At 39.1% G+C, this 22857-nt stretch overlaps 1 protein-coding gene across 3 annotated transcripts in view; it reads right to left on the bottom strand.

The window, feature by feature from the left end:
* The window catches only part of LOC128497117 (chloride channel protein C-like), a 61306-nt gene that overhangs the window by 22489 nt on the left and 15960 nt on the right, over positions 1-22857 (bottom strand). For all 3 annotated transcript variants that reach the window (XM_053467026.1, XM_053467027.1, XM_053467028.1), the window contains 9 exons: positions 22221-22301; positions 16657-16832; positions 15320-15412; positions 14403-14646; positions 13102-13296; positions 11731-11822; positions 11303-11412; positions 10560-10731; positions 9921-10092 (listed from right to left, as the gene is read on the bottom strand). In XM_053467026.1, coding sequence (XP_053323001.1) covers positions 9921-10092; positions 10560-10731; positions 11303-11412; positions 11731-11822; positions 13102-13296; positions 14403-14646; positions 15320-15412; positions 16657-16832; positions 22221-22301 — 1335 coding nt within the window. The remainder of the gene's footprint in view (positions 1-9920; positions 10093-10559; positions 10732-11302; positions 11413-11730; positions 11823-13101; positions 13297-14402; positions 14647-15319; positions 15413-16656; positions 16833-22220; positions 22302-22857) is intronic.

The following is a 22857-nucleotide window of genomic DNA, read 5'->3' as shown; positions in this document are numbered from 1 at the left end:
CATCTCTGGGAGGGGGGAACAAAGTGTTAAAACATTTGTGCTAAATACAGTGCAAAGCTTCTTTTTCTTAGCAATGCCATGAAGCAAGTGGATTTTCCCTATGTAGGCATACTATGTCAGCAATATATTTGCAATAAAAATGGTAGCAATTGGAAGGATCTTAACGTTAACACATGTTTTATTTAGTTATTTGATGTATAATGGGTCTATCTTTAAATAGTAAAATGAATTAATAAAATGAAATTACTATGCAAATTCTATTGTATATGCAAATTTTAACTCACATGACCAAACTGCTTTGACTAGGATCTGGAATTAATTAATTAGCATTTATTTACAATTCTGCAATTGATTTTTTTTTTCAACCTTATTTTTGTGTTTGTTGGGGTTTTTTGGCATCTAGTGAAACAAAGTTACCAAGAGGTTCTTGGCAGCATAAAAGTACTCAGATTTCAGGCCTAATTGATGGTCATCTATCAAAGTGCCTGGTGCCAAACACGAGTTAAACATGTGCAAATGTTAAAATTGAAAAAAGTTAAGAGGCACAATTCAATGACCTGTGCAAATCTTAATTGTTGTTAACAGCTCTTCAAAATGCATGGTTTCTGATTCAGCTACCTGTCTAAAAACAAGTTAGCCGTTGTGAAAACTAGATTGGGACTTCTAAAAGCTACAATAAAAGCTATTGAAAATAACTTTACCTAAGCAGCTGAAATGGGTGAACAGAGTATTAGCGCATCTTAAACTGTTACTTATTGCTTGTATTTTGTAGAGAAACAAAAAACTACGTTTAAATGCATGTAAGCAAATTTAGGAAACCGTCCAAGCGTAAAACAAACACATAGAACGTGTGCACAGGAGTTTAAAATGGACATTTTGATTCCATGTTAAACTCATTTAAAATGTAGCCTCATTGAAACAGTTAAACTTCAAACCATATTTTACTGCGTTTGTATGATATGATATCTTCATTAGAAGCAGAAATATAGTGCATTGAATGTGTTTGTATACACATTAAATAGCTCTATAGGATACAAGAGTTGTGGTCATATTGTTTAAATACGAAGTTGTCCACAAATATTTTTTAATCAGATATTTGTACCATGTTTCAGAACTACATTCAAGAACAATACATTCAAGTCACAATGGATATAAACTAATAGTATTTACTACTGATACAGGGCAAGGAATGTAAATATACAGTTCATGTGACTGTATATACATGTGGCACCTACATGATTTTACAAATATTTCCAATTGCATTGTTTTTCTTGACAGATGGTTAGCAACTTGGCATCTTGGGCATCCAATGTCGGCCAGTTATCATGAGACTGTTTGCAAGGGACACAACCTTTTTTTGTGTTTTGCCCCTGCACATTAAAGCACAATCACACCATGTACTTGCCTAGAAAATTCTAAAGCTCAACACTTGGATAGCAGGCGTAATATATTTTATATACATTAACCTCTTCATTGTATTGCACATAATTGCAAATTCTATGAAACACACAAAAATTATCTCTATTACAGTACGAGACAAAACGTAGCAATACGCTAAGCAGCTGCTGGATGAATTAAATTAACAGCTTGTACTTTTTGGGAAGGTTTATGGGAATTAATCAAATAAATACTCTACTTTTATTTTTCAGCTAAAGACAGTTTGATTTAACAACATAAATATCCTTTTACATTCAGCTGGGAAAGCGCCAATATAAAATCAGCTTCATAAAAAAAAGTAATAATGTGGATTTCAGAAACCAGATAAAACTTTGCTGGAGTAAATCTCCCTCTATGGTGCATTTTCATTTAGCAGGCCAAACCGGACGGTTTGAAGCTGCGCTCTGGGAATGAGAAGGCTGGACACACAAATAGAAAATGCTTCAGACATAAATTGCAGCACAGCAAGAATGTAAATCTGTTTCCTGGGCAGTCATAAAAGAGGTGTGTGCATGGGGAGAGCATGCAACGCAAGCATTTCTTTTATGGTGGTCTTGTCATTCTTCCCACACAAAGAAAAACCCATACTGTATATCCGTATGCTTGTTAGGGCTATAATGAAGGGCATTCTTCATTCTTCACAGTGCACACTTGCACTATAATGTAATGAAGCAATAAAATGAAGATGGATAAGCTGCAGTATTTTGGACAGGGTTGTCAGGGCAAAAGAGACAGCTGACCAGGTCACAAGAACTTTATAAGGCACCTGATATTTGCACCTGGGTAGGCTAGATGGAGTAGGGAGAAACTAAAAAAGGGATAGAGGGGTACTCAGATGGTCAGTTGAGGAGAAAGAGGAGTTTGGAGGTGGCATTGCTTATGGTACTTGGTGAGATGGCCTGGATTGACAATCCCTGCCTGTACAGTTTGAAATTCCATATGAAGTCATACCTCCCAGCTTTTGTAACAGTACCTCAAAATGAATATTCAGTATATACAGTATGTGATTAGATTCATTTGTGAAAAAAAAGTAGATTAACAGCAGAAGCCAAAGTACATCTTGACTCACTCGTATACATAAATCAAAGCTATGGAACTTACTGCTAAAATTGGAATTTTATTTCCTTATTATTTAAATCAATAGTTCAACAAAATAATAATAAGTGCTAAAAATACATTTACATAAAAGTTGGGCACTTAATTATTGCAATATATTTCTAAGAGTCCTAAGGGACTCCATAAACAGAAGCTCCACTCACTCCTGTCAATGATCTAACCCCTGGAACCAAGTTCTGCCTAATTCCTACCTTGGGTTAGCTGGACTTTAAATCAAGCCCTGCAGCTTAAACTAGATCAAACTCTTCATAACGTCAGTTTAAATGAAGAGTAAAAAAACGTATGTGTGTATCCCACAAATGTCTATCTCCATTTCTATGAAAGCAAGCTGCTTTTAAAGAATGCAATTTCTCTTTCCTGTAAAGTATATCTGTCATTCTGTTTTTCCTTATATTTTTTCCTTATATTCTTATTTCAGCCGTTTTACAAAAAAAATAAATAACACACTACCATAGTGAATATTGGATTTGCTTTTTTGATATAAGATAACAGCAAAAAAGATACTGTAAAAGTAAAGCATACACTACAACAAACATTCATCTCAGAGAGAAGCATATGCTTTGAGAAATGCATCACACAGTGTGAGAGCCTGAAATATGGTTAAACAAGCAAAAAATGTCCCTGCAGCCAAATGTATTATGAAAAAGAGAGTTAACATGGTAGAAATGGTCAAAAATAGATCATTCACATACTTAGTGAGAATTACTAGCTCTGAACTCTCTGTAAAATAGCAAAGCTAATACAAACAGACCCCATGATTTCTCAACAGAGGCTGTGACAGGGTAACTTTACAGTGCAGCTCTTTCACTTATATGTGAAAACCTGTGGTTCAGGAAAGAAAATCATCGTTGTGTTACTTATTAGCTACACACAGCTAGTCATCTATCCACCGATTATAGGATATTTTCCTTAGAAGTAGCTATTTTTGTCACTATGTCATTCTGATCTCCAATTTCACAGCACTCTGCTTTGCCCCCATTGGCACTGTGCTGAAAATCTATTCATTTAATGCAACCTATTCAAAACGTGTCCACTGCTGCACAAAGAAACTCAGTGGGTCATGTATTCCTATTTCCACTAGGTTTTAATGGTTACCAGAATAGAAAAACACATTTGTCCATGTTCAAGTCACTGTAACCTCACTTATTGATTGTAGGTACCCCTTTCCTGTAGCTTGCATGCTCTTTTTAGTTAGTTCTATCATATTAACTATGTCTACTGTAGTGCTACAAAGGGCAAGTTTACTAAATCTCCTGGTATTAACACTTAAACTGCCATCTTTACTTTTTTTAACACATATCAGTCATAAAGGGGATCTATCGATTATATATTACCTTCTGATCCTTCTTTCATCAATGTGTAAGGTACCCCAAACAAATGAAATGATTTAACCAATGCTTGATCTTTATAACTATTGTTATTACACATTAGGAGGTCAAATTACAGAATAGCACTGTGATATATTATCAATTTCTCTTCTATTCTATGTTAGCATGTTCTTGCATGATATGCTAGCAGGAGAACTAGAGGCAACCAAACACGATGGAAAAATGGAATATAGAAGTAAGGGTTATTGGTTGAGACCACATTTAATATAATGTTGTGTCTTAAAATCATAATGACAAGAGCTGAAAAAATGGCCCCCTGTCCCCCAGAAATTGTGGCCTTCTTACAAATGTAGACTTTCCAGCCTCAATCTGATCATCTATAGTTTCAAAGGGGTAGTCTATTGGAAAGTAGGAGGCAGGAACAGCCTGGGCCTGGGGGCAGGGGGCAACAGCCTCTTGAGCAGTCTACATTCTTCAAACATGGTCTCTCCCAGTTAGACCAACCCACAGCTCACAGAGAAAGGACTTATCGGGGGTCCGATAAATGCAAAGTTGTGTGACCCCAGGGTAGTAGCCTAGCAGGTTGTACTGAAGACAGGCTCCACTCAAGGTAAGTGTGTGACTAAATGTGCGTGTTAACCTGTGAAATTAGAGTGAGTGTCAGACAGTGGGGTCAGTATCTGTATGATTTGTGTTCTGTGTTTGTGTTAGTTACAGGGGAGGCCAGGACTTTACTTGCTCCCAGGTCAGAAGGTATCAGCCCATCCCTGATGGGATGACAGTGAAGATGCTTGATCTAAATTATGTATGTAATCTGTGCTTGGATTATCAATTGACAATTGACCTCATGCTTTCATTTTGTTTTGGTACTTTATTTTTTAATTGTTTAGTAATGGATTAGTCTTTTATTGTTTATGCTGTTTCTTCTTAATATGCTTTTACAACGGGACCACAGAGAGATTATTTTATTATTTATTTATAACAGGTAACACTACATATTAAGGTATCAAGTACTTTGATATGCATTGCTTGTTGGTGAGGCTGCATGGGACACTAAAATGCCCCTTTAATAAACATGCATTAAACTATGCCTGTAAGATTGGGTAATGTAATAGTCTGTACCTTTACTATCTCAGTAATAACCCATAGTCTAAACAAACATATATTATTATTCTTTTTTTAAAGGGTGTGAATCCTGTCTGCATAATATGATGTGCATAGCTTCCTTTTACATGCTTTTTAGAGAATACAATTTAAGTGTTTTTAAGTACAAATTGCATTAGGTAATGTTTAGTTTTTGTAGTAGCAACTGTTTTCTTAAGAGGAATCTTTGCTTTAATCTATTTATCTAGACTTACAAACATTTTATAAATTGTACATAGAATGTAGAACAAAACATCCTTCCACCTGTATCCATTGTGTGTTAAGTTTCTCATGACGCATCTTATTTTTTACCATGACAGTCTTTGTTTGTCAATGATTAAAACAGAAAGTATCATTGTATCTCCTCACATTGTGACAACACAAAGCAAATCCAGCAGCCCATATATATATAGTAACTGCACCAAATCATTTCTTCATGTTCATTTCTTATATAATATCTGATACATATATCAATGTCTTGTTTCTAACATTTGTGGTGGGTTGTGTATAAAGACTGACTCTGGTACACCATTAGGCTCAATCATAAGGAATTCTTCATTAGTTGCTATGGTGATAAGACAGCCTTTCAAATTTTGCGCCACAATTGATTTTTATACACAGCTATCTAGCGACATATCTATCTTCAGCATTGCCTTAGGCCTAACTCAGGGCAGCGCCAGCACCTGCCCTCCTTCGCGCTGACTCTTCCTATTAACAATGTGAGGGGCCGGGCAGAAGTAAACTATGGAGGCCTGTGCCCACTCCCTGAACCTACTGCCCTAGGCCTAGTGGGCCTAGGCCAGAATACTCTACTGGCTATTGATGTCTAGAGGTTGTGCTTCATTATGAACAGGGAAAAAATACTACGTAGGGAAAATATAAAATGTGCAGTAACAACCGATACACACACCTAGGAACTAATGTCCTTAAAAAGTTTACCAAACATCAGTAAGTATAATTAGAACATTTTGCTGGGGAACATTTCAAAATCACAATTTAAACCTAAATAAGATGTATTTTTGTTTTTGAGTTTCTTAAGACTTAGAATGAAATCCAACTTGGCATCAAAACTGTAACAGGAGAGGCGTAGTTATATAGAATTTATGCAAGAGTGTATATTCCTTAAATTGGTCATGATACATGCACACATCTATTAGAATGTCTTTAAAGATGACAACAATAATTATGTTTTGATCTAATGAAGTATCCATTTGAATAATATCCTCCTACGCAAATTGCAAACTCATCTATCAGAAATGATATGACGGTAATGATTTCCTTTCACATAATCTCTTCTTTTTTTAGCCAAAGGAAAAATAATGTTTACTCAGGAAGAAATAGAAGAATATGCAGTAAAGCCAAGTATAATTACATACATTTTAGGCTTATCGGGAAATATGTGACACCTTTTGACTTTAAAAGTAATATTATGAGATGTTCTGTCACATTGTCACATTCACACACACACACAACCTATCCCCTCTCATTTGGGAAGTTTTAAAGAGGAATGTGAGCAGTGATTTGTAATTAGGGAGGAGGCTACTAAGAAGCCAAGGAGAACATGCAAATCATATAGTGGCATCTAATGGTCATAAAGAGGAATTACACTGAGGAAGAAAAACTTAAATACCGTATTTGCTCGATTATAAGACGACCCCGATTATAAGACGACCCCCCAAAATCAAAATATTAATTTAGGAAAAAAACAAAAAGCCTGAATATAAGACTACCCTATAGGGAAAAAGTTTTACCAGTAAATATTAATTAATGTAAATTATTTTCATGTTTAATAAAAGCTATGATTGAGAAAAATATATTTTTTAAATTTCCTTTTATTTGCCAACCTGCCCCCCCCAGTTATGCCACTCTGCCCCCAGAAATGCTTTATACCCCCCGATTTGCCACTCTGCCCCATGATATTCCTTATACCCCTGTATGCCACTCTGGCATATAGGGGGTTAAAAGGCATATCATGGGGCTGAGTGGCATATAGGGGGGTATAAAGCATTTCTGGAGGTATATAGGCATATCATGGGGCTGAGTGGCATATAGGGGGTTAAAATGCATTTCTGGAGGTCCAGAAATGCATTTTAACCCCCTATATGCCACTCAGCCCCATGATATGCCTTTTAACCCAGCATGTACTGGCTGCCTTGGCTTGATAGGAGTGTGATTGCTGTTAGCAGTTTGATATATATATATATATATCAAACTGCTAACAGCAATCACACTCCTATCAAGCCAAGGCAGCCAGTACATGCTGGAACCTGGGGATGATAGCAGTGGGATTACAGCCTCCATATGCCATGCTACAACCCCCACCCCCCTTACACATCCATGCTATCACACACACACTCACACTCATTCACAAACATTTAAATACTCATTCATTCCCTTAATCACACACACTTCACACATACTCAAAAACCCTCCCCCACCCCCTCACCTGAACTGCAGATCTCCCACTCGCAGACTTCTGCAGGGGACCGGCTGTAGCAACTTCTCTGGCCCCGCCCTCAGAGGAGGGAGGGGGGAGATAGAGTTCTGTGAGGACGCTGCAAGCTTCCTGCCCTGCTTCTAACAGAAGAGACGCTGCTCGCGACCGGTAAGCAGCATGGCGCCAGCATTTTTTTGGGGTCTGATTAGAAGACGACCCCGATTATAAGACGAGGGGTATTTTTCAGAGCATTTGCTCTGGAAAAAACCTCGTCTTATAATCGAGCAAATACGGTAATTCTTGAAAAGTGTGTACTCTCTCTTATTACTGAGAGGAGCAGGCTAGCCCAGGAGCAAATTCACCCAGGCCAGTCTGACTTGCTTACATGCTAATACGCACTCACATTACACTCACGAACTCACATACACACACATTCACACATGCACACTCATGCTAAAACATGCCGAGGGTGTCATTGTGCCTCGTAATTAGGGCTGCAACTAACGATTATTTTCATAATCGATTAGTTGGCCGATTATTTTTTCGATTAATTGATTAATCGGATAAAAAAAATTAAAATTTTCATTTATTTTAAATTATTTAATAAAGTAACATAGGATGTTAAAAACAAACGGCAGAATAAAATTTTTTTCTTGTTTTTATTTCCCCAACCTGCCCCCCAGTTATGCATATTTGAGCCCAGGCTTGCCACACTGCCCTCCCCGACATGCCACACTGCCCTCCCAGACATGCCACACTGCCCTCCCAGACATGCCACACTGCCCTCCCCACATATACCTTATATACCCTATATGCTTTATACCCCCAGATATGTCACTCCGTCCTCCTCAGGTATGCCGTATACCCCCTGATATGCCATAGTGCCCTCATAGGATTTGCAGACTCGTTCACAGACACAATACTTTTATAAATACATACAGGATTAATCTTCACTGCCCCGAGGATTTAGATTCCCCTCAGTTTGCCCCCCTTTACCTCTAACTGCACCTTAAGTTAACCTTATTAAATTAATTAAATTAACCCTCAGTCCTCAGCATTAAATTAATCCTGAAGAGAAGACCCCATTAACCACAACTGCCCCTAAATTAACCCTGAAGACCCCATCAACCACAACTGCCCCTAAATTAACCCATTAACTATAACTGCCCCTAAATTAACCCTAAACACCCCATCAACCACAACTGCCCCTAAATTAACCCTAAACACCCCATCAACCACAACTGCCCCTAAATTAACCCTAAACACCCCATCAATCACCACTGCTCCTAAATTAACCCTAAACACCCCATTAACTATACGTGCCCCTAAGTTAACCCTAAACACCCCATTAACTATACCTGCCCCTAAGTTAACCCTAAACACCCCATTAACTATAACTGTCCTTAGGTTAACCCTAAACACCCCATTAACTATAACTGCCCCTAAATGAACCCCCACCTCCCCTAACTTTCAGCAGCCCAAATATTAATTTTATACTCACAGTTAGATGAGTGTCACAGCCATGGCGATGCTAAGGGAATGGGCGGAGCCAATCGGCCATTTGGCCCCCCCCCTTCTTCCTCCCTGCAGCCACTTCCGATTGGCCCTGCCCCTTTCTTTCTCCAGCAGCTATTGCAGGGAGGGACTGGAAAAAGGAAGTGGGCGGGCCAAGCGGCAGTGACTGCAGGGAGGAACTGTAAGTAGCAACTGCTGCTGTGACTCCTGTGAGTCACACTAAACGGATTATAACACGAGGGGTATTTTTCAGAGCATTTTCTCTGAAAAAACCCTCATTTTATAATCGATAAAAATCGATTCAACTAATCGATAATGAAATTTGTTGCCAACGAATTTCATTATCGATTATCATCGATTTTATCGATTAGTTGTTGCAGCCCTACTCGTAATATTGTGACATCACATACCAAAATGTGTATATGTGAGCATGAGCATGTGTTTGTTAACATGAGTATGTTTTTGGGCTAGAAGGTTAAAAGGGGCAAGTGGGGACTTGCCAGCCTTCCCCTGATCACAGATGAATTTCATTTGCACATTTTCAATTTGTCTCGGATGGTGTATATCAGTGAGACAACAGAGACAGTCAACCCAGGGTACCTGAATCTGCCATTACAGATTTAGAAGAACTACTGACAAGACACTTTAAAATCAGGACTAGCTCTACCGTATAACCAAACTAAACATAGACACATAGAATTTAAAAAACAAATTGGCTGCCTGTTTTTCCTGATGTGAAGACTCAACCCTTAGTCAGTTCTTGTTCTTGTCTTAGATTCAGGATAGCTTTATGCCATAAATCAATTTATCCCATATTTACATTCTCTCATTATATTAGTCTCTACCGGGTCGAATGGGAGCTTTTTCCATTTATTTACCACCTCTAAGTTGGCAGCTATAATTACACATGAACAGACTTAACCCAGTTATGGGTAGTTACTTACCATGATGACTGTGAGGGAGATGGTCAGCCTAGATACTCCACTGAAATAAGCTGCAGATCCAATTGTTGCAAAAAGCCCAGGATCAATCCATGCTCCATACTCATCGTTTCGAACCCCAAACATAGATACCAGAATTACACCAACAATCCTTCCAAACAATGCTCCAGTATACCTGCAAAAGTAGATTTAGCTTTTACCTATTTTATATATTCTTGTATGCATAAATATATATCATATTGCCGCAATGCAAAAGAGTTTTCTTAGTTCGGAAGGGGGTAATTATGTGGAGAAAAAAAAATGGATGAGGAGGAACAAGTGGAATGATATGAATGACAATAGAGAGATATGGAGAAATTCCAGGCATCAAGAATAAAACCAGAAGTAACTATATATACATAGACAGACTCTTAATAGAGAACAACCACAAGTAGAAGGTGTTGCCAGTTTCCAATCCAAATTACCCCAATGCCTGCATACTCCAGCACTACCAGTTTGTAGGTCCCCATATGTTGATGCACAACTATTACCTTATGTGTGTTTAAATATAAAGAATCATTGCTCTGTATTTTATGCATAACCCCTTTGTATAGAAATCAATAAATAGCTGCAACAATCAAATTAATAAAAAGGCTGACTTACAGCATCGGCACCACCAGACCTGTTGCTGCCGCTGTTCCGGCTGTCCAGCAGGATATGAGAAAGTATAAGACCAGGGTGGTAAAAAGAGCTGGAAATCCATACTTTTCATGGCTTCCTCGCTGGAATAGTAGCATGATTCCCTGCTTGCCATTTTTCACCATAAGTGCAGCAGCTTTACAATAAAAAGAGAAGTGGTTCGTGATCAGGAAGTGGATTCAAAAAATATGGAGAACATAGATCTCACATCAATAAACGTGGGGGGTACTTTGGTACGATATAAGGATTTAATATATATTATGGTTCTACCTGCAAAAGATGTCTGTAGAGCTGCAAATTACACAATGTACAATGTGCCTACTAATGAGTACAACTCCTTCTAAACATTCACATACAACTCCTTGCAATGCTGAGACGGAATTCACGTCCCAGTGCATAAAGGAAGAAGACTCCGGGAAACCTTCAAGCATCTTTAATAAAGGCTTTGTTGGTGACGCAGGCTCATGAACTAGGTGTACAATGGCTAAAGGACTGTTGTTTCACCATGACCCTTTTGTGAGGTGGTTGATCATCATTTGTTGTTTATTCAATATAATTTTTTGTGAATGTAATACAAAATGGATTTCAAATAAACAGAGATACAAAGATGAATTCATGCTTGTCTTTACAATCTTTACTATTTTCACAATATTAAAGAATCACAAAATTCTAATAATGTTATGTATATCCCAGCCATATTGGGTTACCTTGATTAATTGTGTGGTTTGAATTCAGATCTCCATCTGGTCCAATCCATGTCGATCCTGGTGGACAGTTATATTCAGACACGTCCCAGGGTATGTGGTCATCATGTGATCTGTTGGGCAGAAAGAGGGAATACTGGTTTTAACGTTGGTATGATTTTGTAATTCTCTGTGACTTATAGATGTGATTCTAAGCCCCCCTGATATATGATATCTGTTACAGCTGCACAGAATATGGATACCCAAAGTTACTCAACTGTAGCAAAATTACGCAAATATATATTTTTTTACAGCTAAAGCACTTTGCCTCTAATATGTATTATAAAATATATCATGGTGCAAATTGACTGTAAGATTTTTCCTGCATGCAAAGTGGGCAGACTAGACCAGCAATCTTAACAACACTACAAATGCGTGCCTACATTACTTACGGATCAGATGTATTTGTAAAGTGGTGAACTGTTGAATCGGGCGTGCAAGAGAAGAAGTATGGGGTAAAAACTGTAACTGTCATAGTTACTACCTGCAAGACACAATCAACATGAACATATTAGAAATATAAGGATGGAAGGCAATATAAATGTGATCCGTCATAAAGTTATCTAGCCAGCTATGTGTTCTGTCTAATGTTCCTTAGTGTTCTAAGAATATAACTTTAATAACAATGATGATGATGATGATTATTATTATTATTATTATTATTATTATTATTCAAGCCTAAGGAGATATGTGCAGAAGATCCCCCTCAGAGCAGTAAGTATAGAGGTCGCAGACTGTAGAGCTGTAGCCTGTGCACATCTTATTTCCACAGATATCTGTCTGACAGCACAGATTTCTCTTTGTCTCCCCTGTCTCTCCTATAGTACTGGATCATCTGGTGCAAGGAGCAGGGAATGAGAAATGTGATTGAGTATTTTTATTAGTGAAAGTATACCTTGTTGCTACAGTTGTATATAAAATATACTATATAATATTGTATATAATACAACTAAAAAGCCAATCAGGGTTGAAAATTCTAGTTAGCAACTAAATAGAACCATCATTTTTACATAAAAAGTAGCAAATAGGTGAGCTTAATGCATTTTTTAACTGAATGTGATTACATGTGAAGAAAATATGTCTAAACAAATGTGTAAGAGGTATGTGTGCATGAGTGCAAAATATTGTTCCTGATCTAATGCATTGAAATGGGCTAACATGGGACACCAGCAATGTTTTGTGCTGTGAAAGAGTAAAATATTACACTTTAAAAATATACTTTTTAAAAATGAAAAAGCAGAAGAACTGTAACTTATTAGCAATCATATATACTTTTAGGATACCTATGTGATGGTTGTGTCTAGAGAGAAACACAGATTGTTTCCATAAAAACAATGTATTTTAAGAACGTTAAAAAGATGTACAAAACTGTAAGGGAGGAATTACCCCCCAACCTATATGCCTGTTGCGTTGCTTAAATTGTAATGGTAGCTTACCTTTTAAACATGGTAATTAATAAAGATTATGGTTGTAGAGTTACCAACTGTAATTATCAACCCTTAATTGCTCTTTTAAGTAGTTAGAAATTTAAACTGATAATTCTGCCACCATCCAACCAGGGGAGTCCCGGCACTTTATGGCCCAGGGGGCAGGTAAAGCCAAGTGCAACCAACTCCGGGCCCTTAACCTCCCCAGGTAACTAACATACACAATGGCTCACATACTTAGACACACACATTAGACTCACATACACAAACACACAGATACACAGAAGTACATGGAACACTAAACCATTTTATTGAAAACAATTGTGTTCTACTCACCAGTAACAACAAGGTCTCCAGAAGCTTGCTTATTTGCCTAAGACACTTGTTGCTCACAGCATTAAAAAGCTTCATGCGCACTTTATTGATTTGTACATTCAGAAATACAAAAAAAGCACCTAAAACACCACCAATAACACCGATGATAATAGTTGGAATAAATGCTAGGACACTCATATCCAGTAGCTCTTTCACCTGTAAATAAATTAAAGAATGGGAAGGCATTGATTAAAGAAACTACAGAATGACAGATAATCCCACTAGACAAAATCCAGGGCTCACGGGCTACATATTGCATATCCCTGTCTGAACCTCACTCACTTTGATTTAGCCACCAATGCTTCAGCAGGCACAGTAGAAACCCTAACCACTTTAACATCTTGTACTCCAGCATCCCGCATTTGCCTGAGTCACAGGAATGCGCTGACAATGGGAAAATTAAGATTTCATTGTAACTGCAGCATAAATATTGATGTCCCCCTGCCTCAGGTTGCTTCATCCAGATCCCCTTATAGTCCTGATGCGGGTGTGGAATAGGCAGCATCCCTGGCCTAGAGTACCTTAGACTTCATGTGTAGTGGAGTAATTGAACTACAGCTGGCAGGGGACATGTCCTACTGGTCTATGGGCATCCTCATAGGTGGGTATACCAGAAGGAACATATCTGGCCACGGGAAGGACCCTGTAACCTGCCTCCCTATATAATGTCTGCTGACCCTTCACTCATTGCTTGAGTATTGTCAAGCTGTGGCACCTCTCTGCATGCAGTTACTAACCCTTTATCCTTTGCTACAGCTCATTACCCTTCTTGAACCTGCTTGATCTTTCTTGACCTGCCGGCTTTTGACCTTTGGCTTGTTACACATTTATTATATGCAGTACATTGTAAAATGCGTTGTCCTTCCCATTGATGTGCTGACACAGATTTGTATGCTTGAGACCCATCTCTTTTTGAGAATCTGGACAGAAAATCCACCTAGCCAAACACCACCATTGACCTTCCTAACCTCTCTGATGCTGGGAAGAAGCAGATGAAGAAAAATGATAGAAGCACTATAAGAGGCATGAGAAGAAGCTGAGCTGCGGAAAAGAAGAAAGGGATACAGAAGTGGTCAGAGGAGAAGGTAGGGAGACATTGTGAGAGAGCGTGAGAGAGTGTGAGATAGAGAGAGAGAGTGTGTAAGAGATTGAGTGAGAAAATACTATTTTACCCTTTTACTAATATGTATTTTTTCTTTGGCACCAAACTATAAGTCCTATAGTTGGGGAAAAATATTTATTTAGGCAAGTGTAGTACACACCCAAAATATGATTCTCTGCTCAGCTTTGAAAAATCCAAAATAACCTTGGTACTCAAAGCCCCCAAACGAAGATGAGAGAACTTCAGTGGTGAAGGAAGCAATTAGACAGCAGAAGAAAGTTTGCCATGCCAGTTTGATGTCCCAGAAGGAAGCTACTTCCTCCAGGGCAAACAGAAGTCCTCCAACAGGAGCTCGAAATACTGAAGCGATCCCTGCAGCTGCTCCAGCTGTTATAAACTGCCTCCTGCAGAAGAGAAGCAACAAGTTATTTAACTATATATCTTCAGTCCTTGAAGATGTTTTTGACGCTATAAAGAGTGTTACTGGTTGCCACAATGTTGCTCAGAAACCTTTATCAGACCTTTCTTCTTCTGTCCTCATGTCCCTCTTAACAGTGCAGGTTTTCAATTTCTCTTTAAATGAATTATGAGTGGAAATATAATTTGCAGAAATAAACTGCACTGATCCAAGGATACCATCAGAACATGTGCCTTTATGTAAACTGAGACTCTTTAGTGGCCATGGTATTCTGGACTACTTGAACTCAACCCCAACTTCTATCCCTCCTGGTGCCAAAATTGAGTACTATGAAAATGTACCATATACTTAGCTTCTATGATTTGTTCTATTACTTCTATGGGTTATTCTATGACATCTTTTGAATCTGCGCAATGGGAGAAACTTTCCAACTCAGTATCTCAGTATAATTGTGTTTGCTACAATTTGGGAAAACAACTCACTCTATTTTGCTTTCCTAGATGCAACAGTGGCTATCATTTTTTTATGAGTATGTTTGCCCTATTGTCTTCTTGGCAAGTGTCAAATACCTATTTATTATTCAGTGCCAGCACATATAGTCTTCTGTTTTCGTAAAATAAATTGGATTCTATCTTAAGATATAATACAAGTGTGCTTACTTATCTGCTGAGTTCCGAAACCTTGTGAAGCAGGGAAGATTTATCCGTAAAGTATCAGACTTAAACTGGCTCAGCCCACACCCCACCACCGCCCTGTAACAGATATAGGTTTGTCAGGTTAGAATCACTTGAACAAGAAACAGTTATAAATAACAAATAACACTTGGTCCCAAGTACTTAACTAAATAATGTTATCTAGGTTTCCACCTTGCATGTTTGAACATCTAGAAGTCCAAATCTGTTCTTTATTACATGTTGTAGATGCCACATGTGTGACAAACAATGCACAAAGGCCAATTAGGACAAACAATGACAAAATACAATGGGGCAGGATAACTGTTAAAATATGGATACGTTTAGACCATGAAGACACTTCTGAATCATTCTTCAAATCCAAAATTAAAGAGCACATGGAAAAGACATCTGAGTTTGGTAAACATTGCCTTCAGCATGGCAACAATATGTAAGACATGGTAATTGCATCAAGCAGGATAGTGTTGCAGATGCACCCACGTCATGAGGCTATTTTAAACCCATCTCCAGTGGACATCTGTGCTCAGTTGTTTGGGTTCCTCCTTGAGACTTGATGTTTATTATTGGATTTTCGCCTCTGGTTACTGACCTTTGGTGTCTGATTGATTTTACCTACTTGCTGCTTGCCTTGACCTTGGTCCTCTTGACTACCTGCTGCTTGATTCTTTTGTACAGATTTTGTGGTTTATTTCTAGAGTTATTTCTAGCCTTGCCATTGGAGTCTACCTCTAAATAACATAGTGACAACTTTAGAGGGTATTTCATAAATCAAAGGATAACACAAATCAAAAAAATATAAATAAAGAGGAATTATACCAAACTATGGGAATTTACAGGAAACCATTATAAAAAGTTTCTCTAAACAGTGAGAGATACACTAACACCTACAGTAATTGCATACATTTAAAACAACACAAAAGGTTTGTACAATTTTAAAGCATCACTCAGAACCGGTAGCAAGCTGGAAACAAAACCTAGACCTCCAACACAGGAGCAAAAAAATCCCCAATCCAAACTGTACATAACTACAATTAAAGAGAAAAAGACTAGAGAAAGATAAAATACTGAAGATCATACACAAGAACAAGGACAATAAAACCACACCACCGCTGCTAGTCTTAAATAGCCAACAATGGAGACTACAACAGCCATCCCAGCAAGCTGGTCATGTCACTTACTTTCATCTGTACAACTACTGATCATAGTGTTAGATGCCAAAGAAAATATATGTGACTGATAATGTTATAGAAAAAGTAGCATTTTTGTGGTTAAAAAATAAGGGCCTATTAAATATTGACTCTTACCCTACATGGATCATGGGTGCTTCTGGTCCACAGAAGATGCCTGCAGACACTGACAGTGCACAGGACAAGAAAGATCCAAAGAAAGTTCTTATGTTGAAAATATGCCTGATTGATGCTCCATTTAGATACCCTATGACTTCCGGAAGCCCACTAGGTGAACCAGAAGGACAGAAAAACTGCAAAATAATTAAAAAAAAATCATGTCCATACACGATATTGAAAAACATGCTCACAAACAAATAGCAGGCTATTACACCATTTAATAATGCTGTTTTCTTTTTGTATTCATTTAATGTAGAACTGTACACTTGTGTTTATTCTTTTACACAAAACATTTTCACTAAGAAGTGATTTTCACAAGACAGACCCGATATTCAGACACTGTCCAGTTGTCCTGGGTAGCTGTCCCACTGCCCTCTGTTTGCAGCCAGTGGGAATCATGAGCTGGTGGGGAAGATTCTCCCCTAATCAGTCCAGGTAGATGTAAAATCATGGATGTTTTTTCTATTGCAGCACAGACTCCCATTACAGCTCCCACATGGCCACCAGATGACACTCTGTAGCTGAGCTCCACAAGGTGGCTCTTTGGAGATGGGCAGGTGAACATACTTCCAACCCTGCCCACTCCTGCCTTCTACCACATCGATGCCCTCCTATACCCAAACCTTCCAACACAGAAGTTCATATTTGCACATCTGAAATGTTGGGGGTATAATATATTGTTTTATATCCTTATGTTTCAAAGCACACTTTGATGGTGTGGTTAGGGATGTGACTACTGTGCCGTGCCAAGACTTCTTATGTGGCTTTGTGACTCCATTTATTTTTTTGAGTAAAGCCTATATTTTATTTACACACATCTGCCATCTGTATATACATTATTGTGACTTTTAGGAATGTAAATCTGTATGATATACTCGCAGTAGCGTACCTAGCGGGGGGCGGGGGGGGCGGTCCGCACCGGGTGCCGCTCATCAGGGGGGTGCCAACTTGGCGGCACCCGGCACCCCTCCAGAGACGGACAGTAATGTCCGCCGCTGGAGGAGCAGGCTCGCGAGGGAGCGGTATCGGAGGTCTTTAACAGACCTCCGGCTCCCTTGAGTGATTTTAAGCCGGTTCCCTTGAACCGGCTTAAAATCACTCAAGGGAGCCGGAGGTCTGTTAAAGACCTCCGATACCGCTCCCTCGCGATCCGCGCGGCAACTAGTGATGTCCGGATCATGAACGAATCGTTCATTTGATCCGGTTCTTTTTAGTGATCCGGATGAGTCGGTTCACTAGACTGAACGATTCGTTTGTAGCGGTTCAGTCTGTGAATCATCATGCAGCTGTAACCTGATCCTAGAGCTGTGAGTCATCTGCAGAGCACTCTGGGGTCAGGTTACAGCTCATTAATTCTCATAGGAACGATGACTCATAGAGTCAGAGAGTCGTTCAAAGAGTCGAATGAACCGAAGAGTCGAATGAACCGAAGAGTCGAATGAACCGAAGAGTCGAATGAACCGAAGAGTCGAATGATTCGAATCTTACAGGGATCCGGATCTTACAAGGATCCGAATCTTACAGAGATTCGAATCATTCAGAGAATATTACTGATACCATACTTTTATAAATATACATTAATAATGTTCACACTGCCCCCAGGATTTAGATTCCCCTGAGTTTGCCCCCCTTTACCTATAACTGCACCTACAGTTAACTTTATTAAATTAATTAAATTAACCCTCAGTCATCAGCATAAAATTAACCCTTATACCCCATCAACCATAACTGCCCCTGAAATTAACCGTAAAGATCCCATTAACCATAACGGCCCCTGAAATTAACCCTAAAGACCCCATTAACCATAACGGCCCCTGAAATTAACCCTAAATACTCCATTAACCATAACTACCCCTAAATTAATTGCATGTACTCCAGATAAATTATCTAATAAATTGGTATGGTTGATGGGGTCTTTAGTGTTAATTTGGGGGCAGTTATGCTTAATGGGGTGTTTAAGGATAATTTAGGGGCAGTTATGCTTAATGGGGTCTTTAGTGTTAATTTGGGGGCAGTTATGCTTAATGGGGTGTTTAGGGTTAATTTGGGGGCAGTTATGCTTAATGGGGTGTTTAGGGTTAATTTGGGGGCAGTTATGCTTAACGGGGTGTTTAGGGTTAATTTAGGGGCAGTTATGCTTAATGGGGTGTTAAGGGTTAATTTTAGGGGCAGTCATGGTTGATGGTGTGTTAAGGGTTAATTTTAGGGCAGTCATGGTTGATGGGGTGTTTAGGGTTAATTTAATGGTGAGGGTTAATTTAATTAATTTAATAAAGTTAGCTTAAGGTGCAGTTGCAGGTAAAGGGGAATGTAAATCCTGGGGGCAGTGATTATTAATGTATTATTTATAACAGTATGGTGACATTCTCTGAATGATTAGAATGCCAATGAAGGCAGAGAGTCGTTCAAAGATCCGGATCTTACAATGATCCGGATCTTACAATGATCCGGATCTTACAATGATCCGGATCTTACAGTGATCCGGATCACTGTAAGATTCGGATCCCTGTAAGATCCGAATCTTTGAACGACTCTCTGCCTTCATTGACATCACTGGAGGCAGGGGGGAGGATTCATAATAAAAGGGGCGGGGCCAATCGTTAGTGTGCCTGCACGGAGTTACTGGAAAACAGTAACTCCGTGCAGACACACTGAGTGATCCGAAGATCCGGATCATGAATCGGATCATTTCAGTGAACGAATCGAAATGATCCGATTCACTTTAATGATCCGAACTTCCCATCACTAGCGGCAACTGCTGCTGAAGCAACACTGAAGCCGCGCCCACCTTCGTCCGTGCCCTCTGAACCGGAAGAAGACAGAAGAAGAGGAGCGAAGAGGAAGAAAAGGAGCTGACTGCTGCAAGAAGAAAAGAGGAAAGGTAGGAAATCATTCAGTGACAGTGAGAGTGGATTGCTTTGTGTGGATTGCTTTGTGTGGATTGCTTTGTGTGGATTGCTTTGTGTGGATTGCTTTGTGTGGATTGCTTTGTGTGGATTGCTATGTGTGGATTGCTATGTGTGGATTGCTATGTGTGGATTGCTATGTGTGGAATCTGTGGATTGGTATGTGTGGATTGGTAAATGTGGATTGGTATGTGTGGAATCTGTGGATTGGTATGTGTGGTATGTGTGGATTGGTAAATGTGGATTGGTATGTGTGGAATCTGTGGGCTGGTATGTGTGGAATCTGTGGGCTGGTATGTGTGGAATCTGTGGATTGGTATGTGTAGAATCTGTGGATTGGTATGTGTGGATTGGTAAATGTGGATTGGTATGTGTGGAATCTGTGGGCTGGTATGTGTGGATTGGTAAGTGTGGATTGGTATGTGTGGAATCTGGACTGGTATGTGTGGATTGGTAAATGTGGATTGGTATGTGTGGAATCTGTGGGCTGGTATGTGTGGATTGGTATGTGTGGAATCTGTGGGCTGGTATGTGTGGATTGGTATGTGTGGAATCTGTGGACTGGTATGTGTGGATTGGTATGTGTGGAATCTGTGGGCTGGTATGTGTGGATTGGTAAGTGTGGATTGGTATGTGTGGAATCTGTGGGCTGGTATGTGTGGATTGGTATGTGTGGAATCTGTGGACTGGTATGTGTGGATTGGTATGTGTGGAATCTGTGGGCTGGTATCTGTGGATTGGTATGTGTGGATTGGTAAATGTGGATTGGTATGTGTGGAATCTGTGGATTGGTATGTGTGGATTGGTAAGTGTGGATTGGTATGTGTGGAATCTGTGGATTGGTATGTGTGGAATCTGTGGACTGGTATGTGTGGAATCTGTGGACTGGTATGTGTGGATTGGTAAGTGTGGATTGGTATATGTGGAATCTGTGGATTGGTATGTGTGGATTGGTAAATGTGGATTGGTATGTGTGGAATCTGTGGAATGGTAAGTGTGGATTGGTAAATGTGTGAGAGTGATGGGTCTTATGCTGTACCATTTCCAATGTCTTTTTCATTATATAATTATGCTCTAAAGTACATCATAACTCCCATCACTCTATACTGTTCCATACAGTGGCAGAGCTGGGAGGCAGAGGCCTTGCACCCCCACCGCAGGACTCCTGAAAGGTAAGTGAACTTCAAAGGGGGGAGAGGGTAGATAGTTAGGAGGGGGTAGATAGGGAGAAGGGAGTGAGACGGGGGGATAGGGGGTAGATAGGGAGAAGGGGTAGATAGGGATAAAGGAGGGTAGCAAGAATATTGAAATAAAGAGTCAGAATAAGAGAGAGAAAATGAATGGATTAATGTGTGGATGAATTGTGTGAATGAGTGAGAGAATTAATGAATTTGTGAGAATGCATCAATGGATATATGTAAATAATTTGTGTGAATGAAAGTGAATTAGTGAGTGACTGTAAAAGTGTTTGTGTTAATCATAGGTGTATAGTTGATTTGTCAAAAAGGCAAAGATGGTATAAGCAGGGTGTTTATGGGACAAAAATGGCACAGGCAGGGTGTTTATGGGACAAAGATAGCACAGGTAGTGTGTTCATGGGACAAAGATAGCGTACACTCTGCTGTTTGGGAACAATGCTGACTCATGCTGGGCTGTTTGGGGGCAAATATGGCACGTCCTATGTGTATGTAATTTGGGTGCTGGTCAGGTTCTATGTGGGCAATGTGGACGCCATTTTTTTTTGGAGGGTTATTAAAGAAAGCACTATTATATGTTCAGTAAATGTTATTTATATGTGTTTATTTTACTTATAAGTTATTAATTTATTTTTTCAGATTTCTTGTTGTTTACAGTTGACATACAGTTTACAAATTGGTGCAATAAGTATTCTTGCCAACATAATTTTGTAGATGTCCTTACATTTGGGGGGGGGTGCCACTTACAGGATCCGCCCCGGGTGCCAAATACTCTAGGTACGCCCCTGTATACTCGTATACACCACTCATTATTGGTGCTCAGATAAAAGACACATTGAGAAAGGAAGATGGAAAACCTTTTCACTTTGTAAACTTTTAGAAATATACTTTTTGTGGGAGCTTGCCAAATGTGCTAAAACCCTTCAAACATTTTTTTCTGTAATAAACGGAAGGGTCTAAATGTCAGCTAGAAAATGTGCCAACCAAATCTTTTTTAAACCAGACCCTCATAGAAATTCTATTGAAGCTGATATTTCATTTTTCTATTTTTGATATTGACATTATGTCATGGTTACATTAAGTAACATAAAATATTTGGTTGGTATTTTTATAATGATATTTGACTACGGTACATGAAGTACATGGTATAGCATTTAAAACGAAATACCTTGTAAATGTCATTTACCTGTAGGAGTTCAAGGGACACTTCTGAATTAGAGAACTGTCCACTTGAAAACATCTAGTTATCTTACTCAAGGAGAGCTACTAGGACCTAGCATCAAGAGAACTCAATGTGCTTTTTTAAAATAAATAGATAATTCTTGTAATAGTAGCACACAGTTTAAATCTTAAAGATCTAATCAAAACAATCTAGAAAATAACTGGTATTGCTTTTAGTCTGTAAGAGTGATTTGCTTACCACCACAAGGCCAGATGCCACTATTACCATGGCAAACCCCATACCAAGTATATATATCCAGGTTGAGAGAAAATCATTGTGCTGCCATATAAAAGAAAAAAAAATATGTTAGTTTATGGAATAATGTTTTACTATACTCTTCAAAAGAGAAAATGCACACTTTTGGGTGTATTTAAGAATGAGATAAACACTCCATAAAATGAATTTAAGGGTTGTGACATTCCTGTTAGATCAAGTGTTTTTTCAATAGGAGTCTTCCAACTTAGGTTCTAGGGTCACCAGATAGGTAATGCCGGGTTACACCAGTGTTTTTACTTTGCCCTCACTGTACTGAGCACCAGGATGAGCTGGAGTGAAGGTCAGCTCTGTGAAGGAGCTACTGATAACTGAGTTAGAGATTTGACAGAATGTGCTCTTGTGCCATAACACCTGTAAATCCAAACTGGTGATGGTCATTCTGAGCTACTCCTTGGTGGCACAGGCAAGTTGTTTTAGGGGCAGTGGTGGCACAGGCATACTGCTAAAGGGGCAGTGGTGGCACAGGCAGGCTGTTTTAGGGGCAGAGGCCTACCACGTCAATGTCTGGCTAAGTGTATAGTGATAGGGGTTATTCTGCACTACTGTCAATGTCTGGCTT

This window comes from Spea bombifrons, chromosome 5 (genome assembly GCF_027358695.1).
Source record: "Spea bombifrons isolate aSpeBom1 chromosome 5, aSpeBom1.2.pri, whole genome shotgun sequence".
Lineage (NCBI taxonomy): Eukaryota > Metazoa > Chordata > Amphibia > Anura > Pelobatidae > Spea > Spea bombifrons.
The sequence above is the reverse complement of the archived record's forward strand: the minus strand, read 5'-3'. Positions and strand labels throughout refer to the sequence as shown.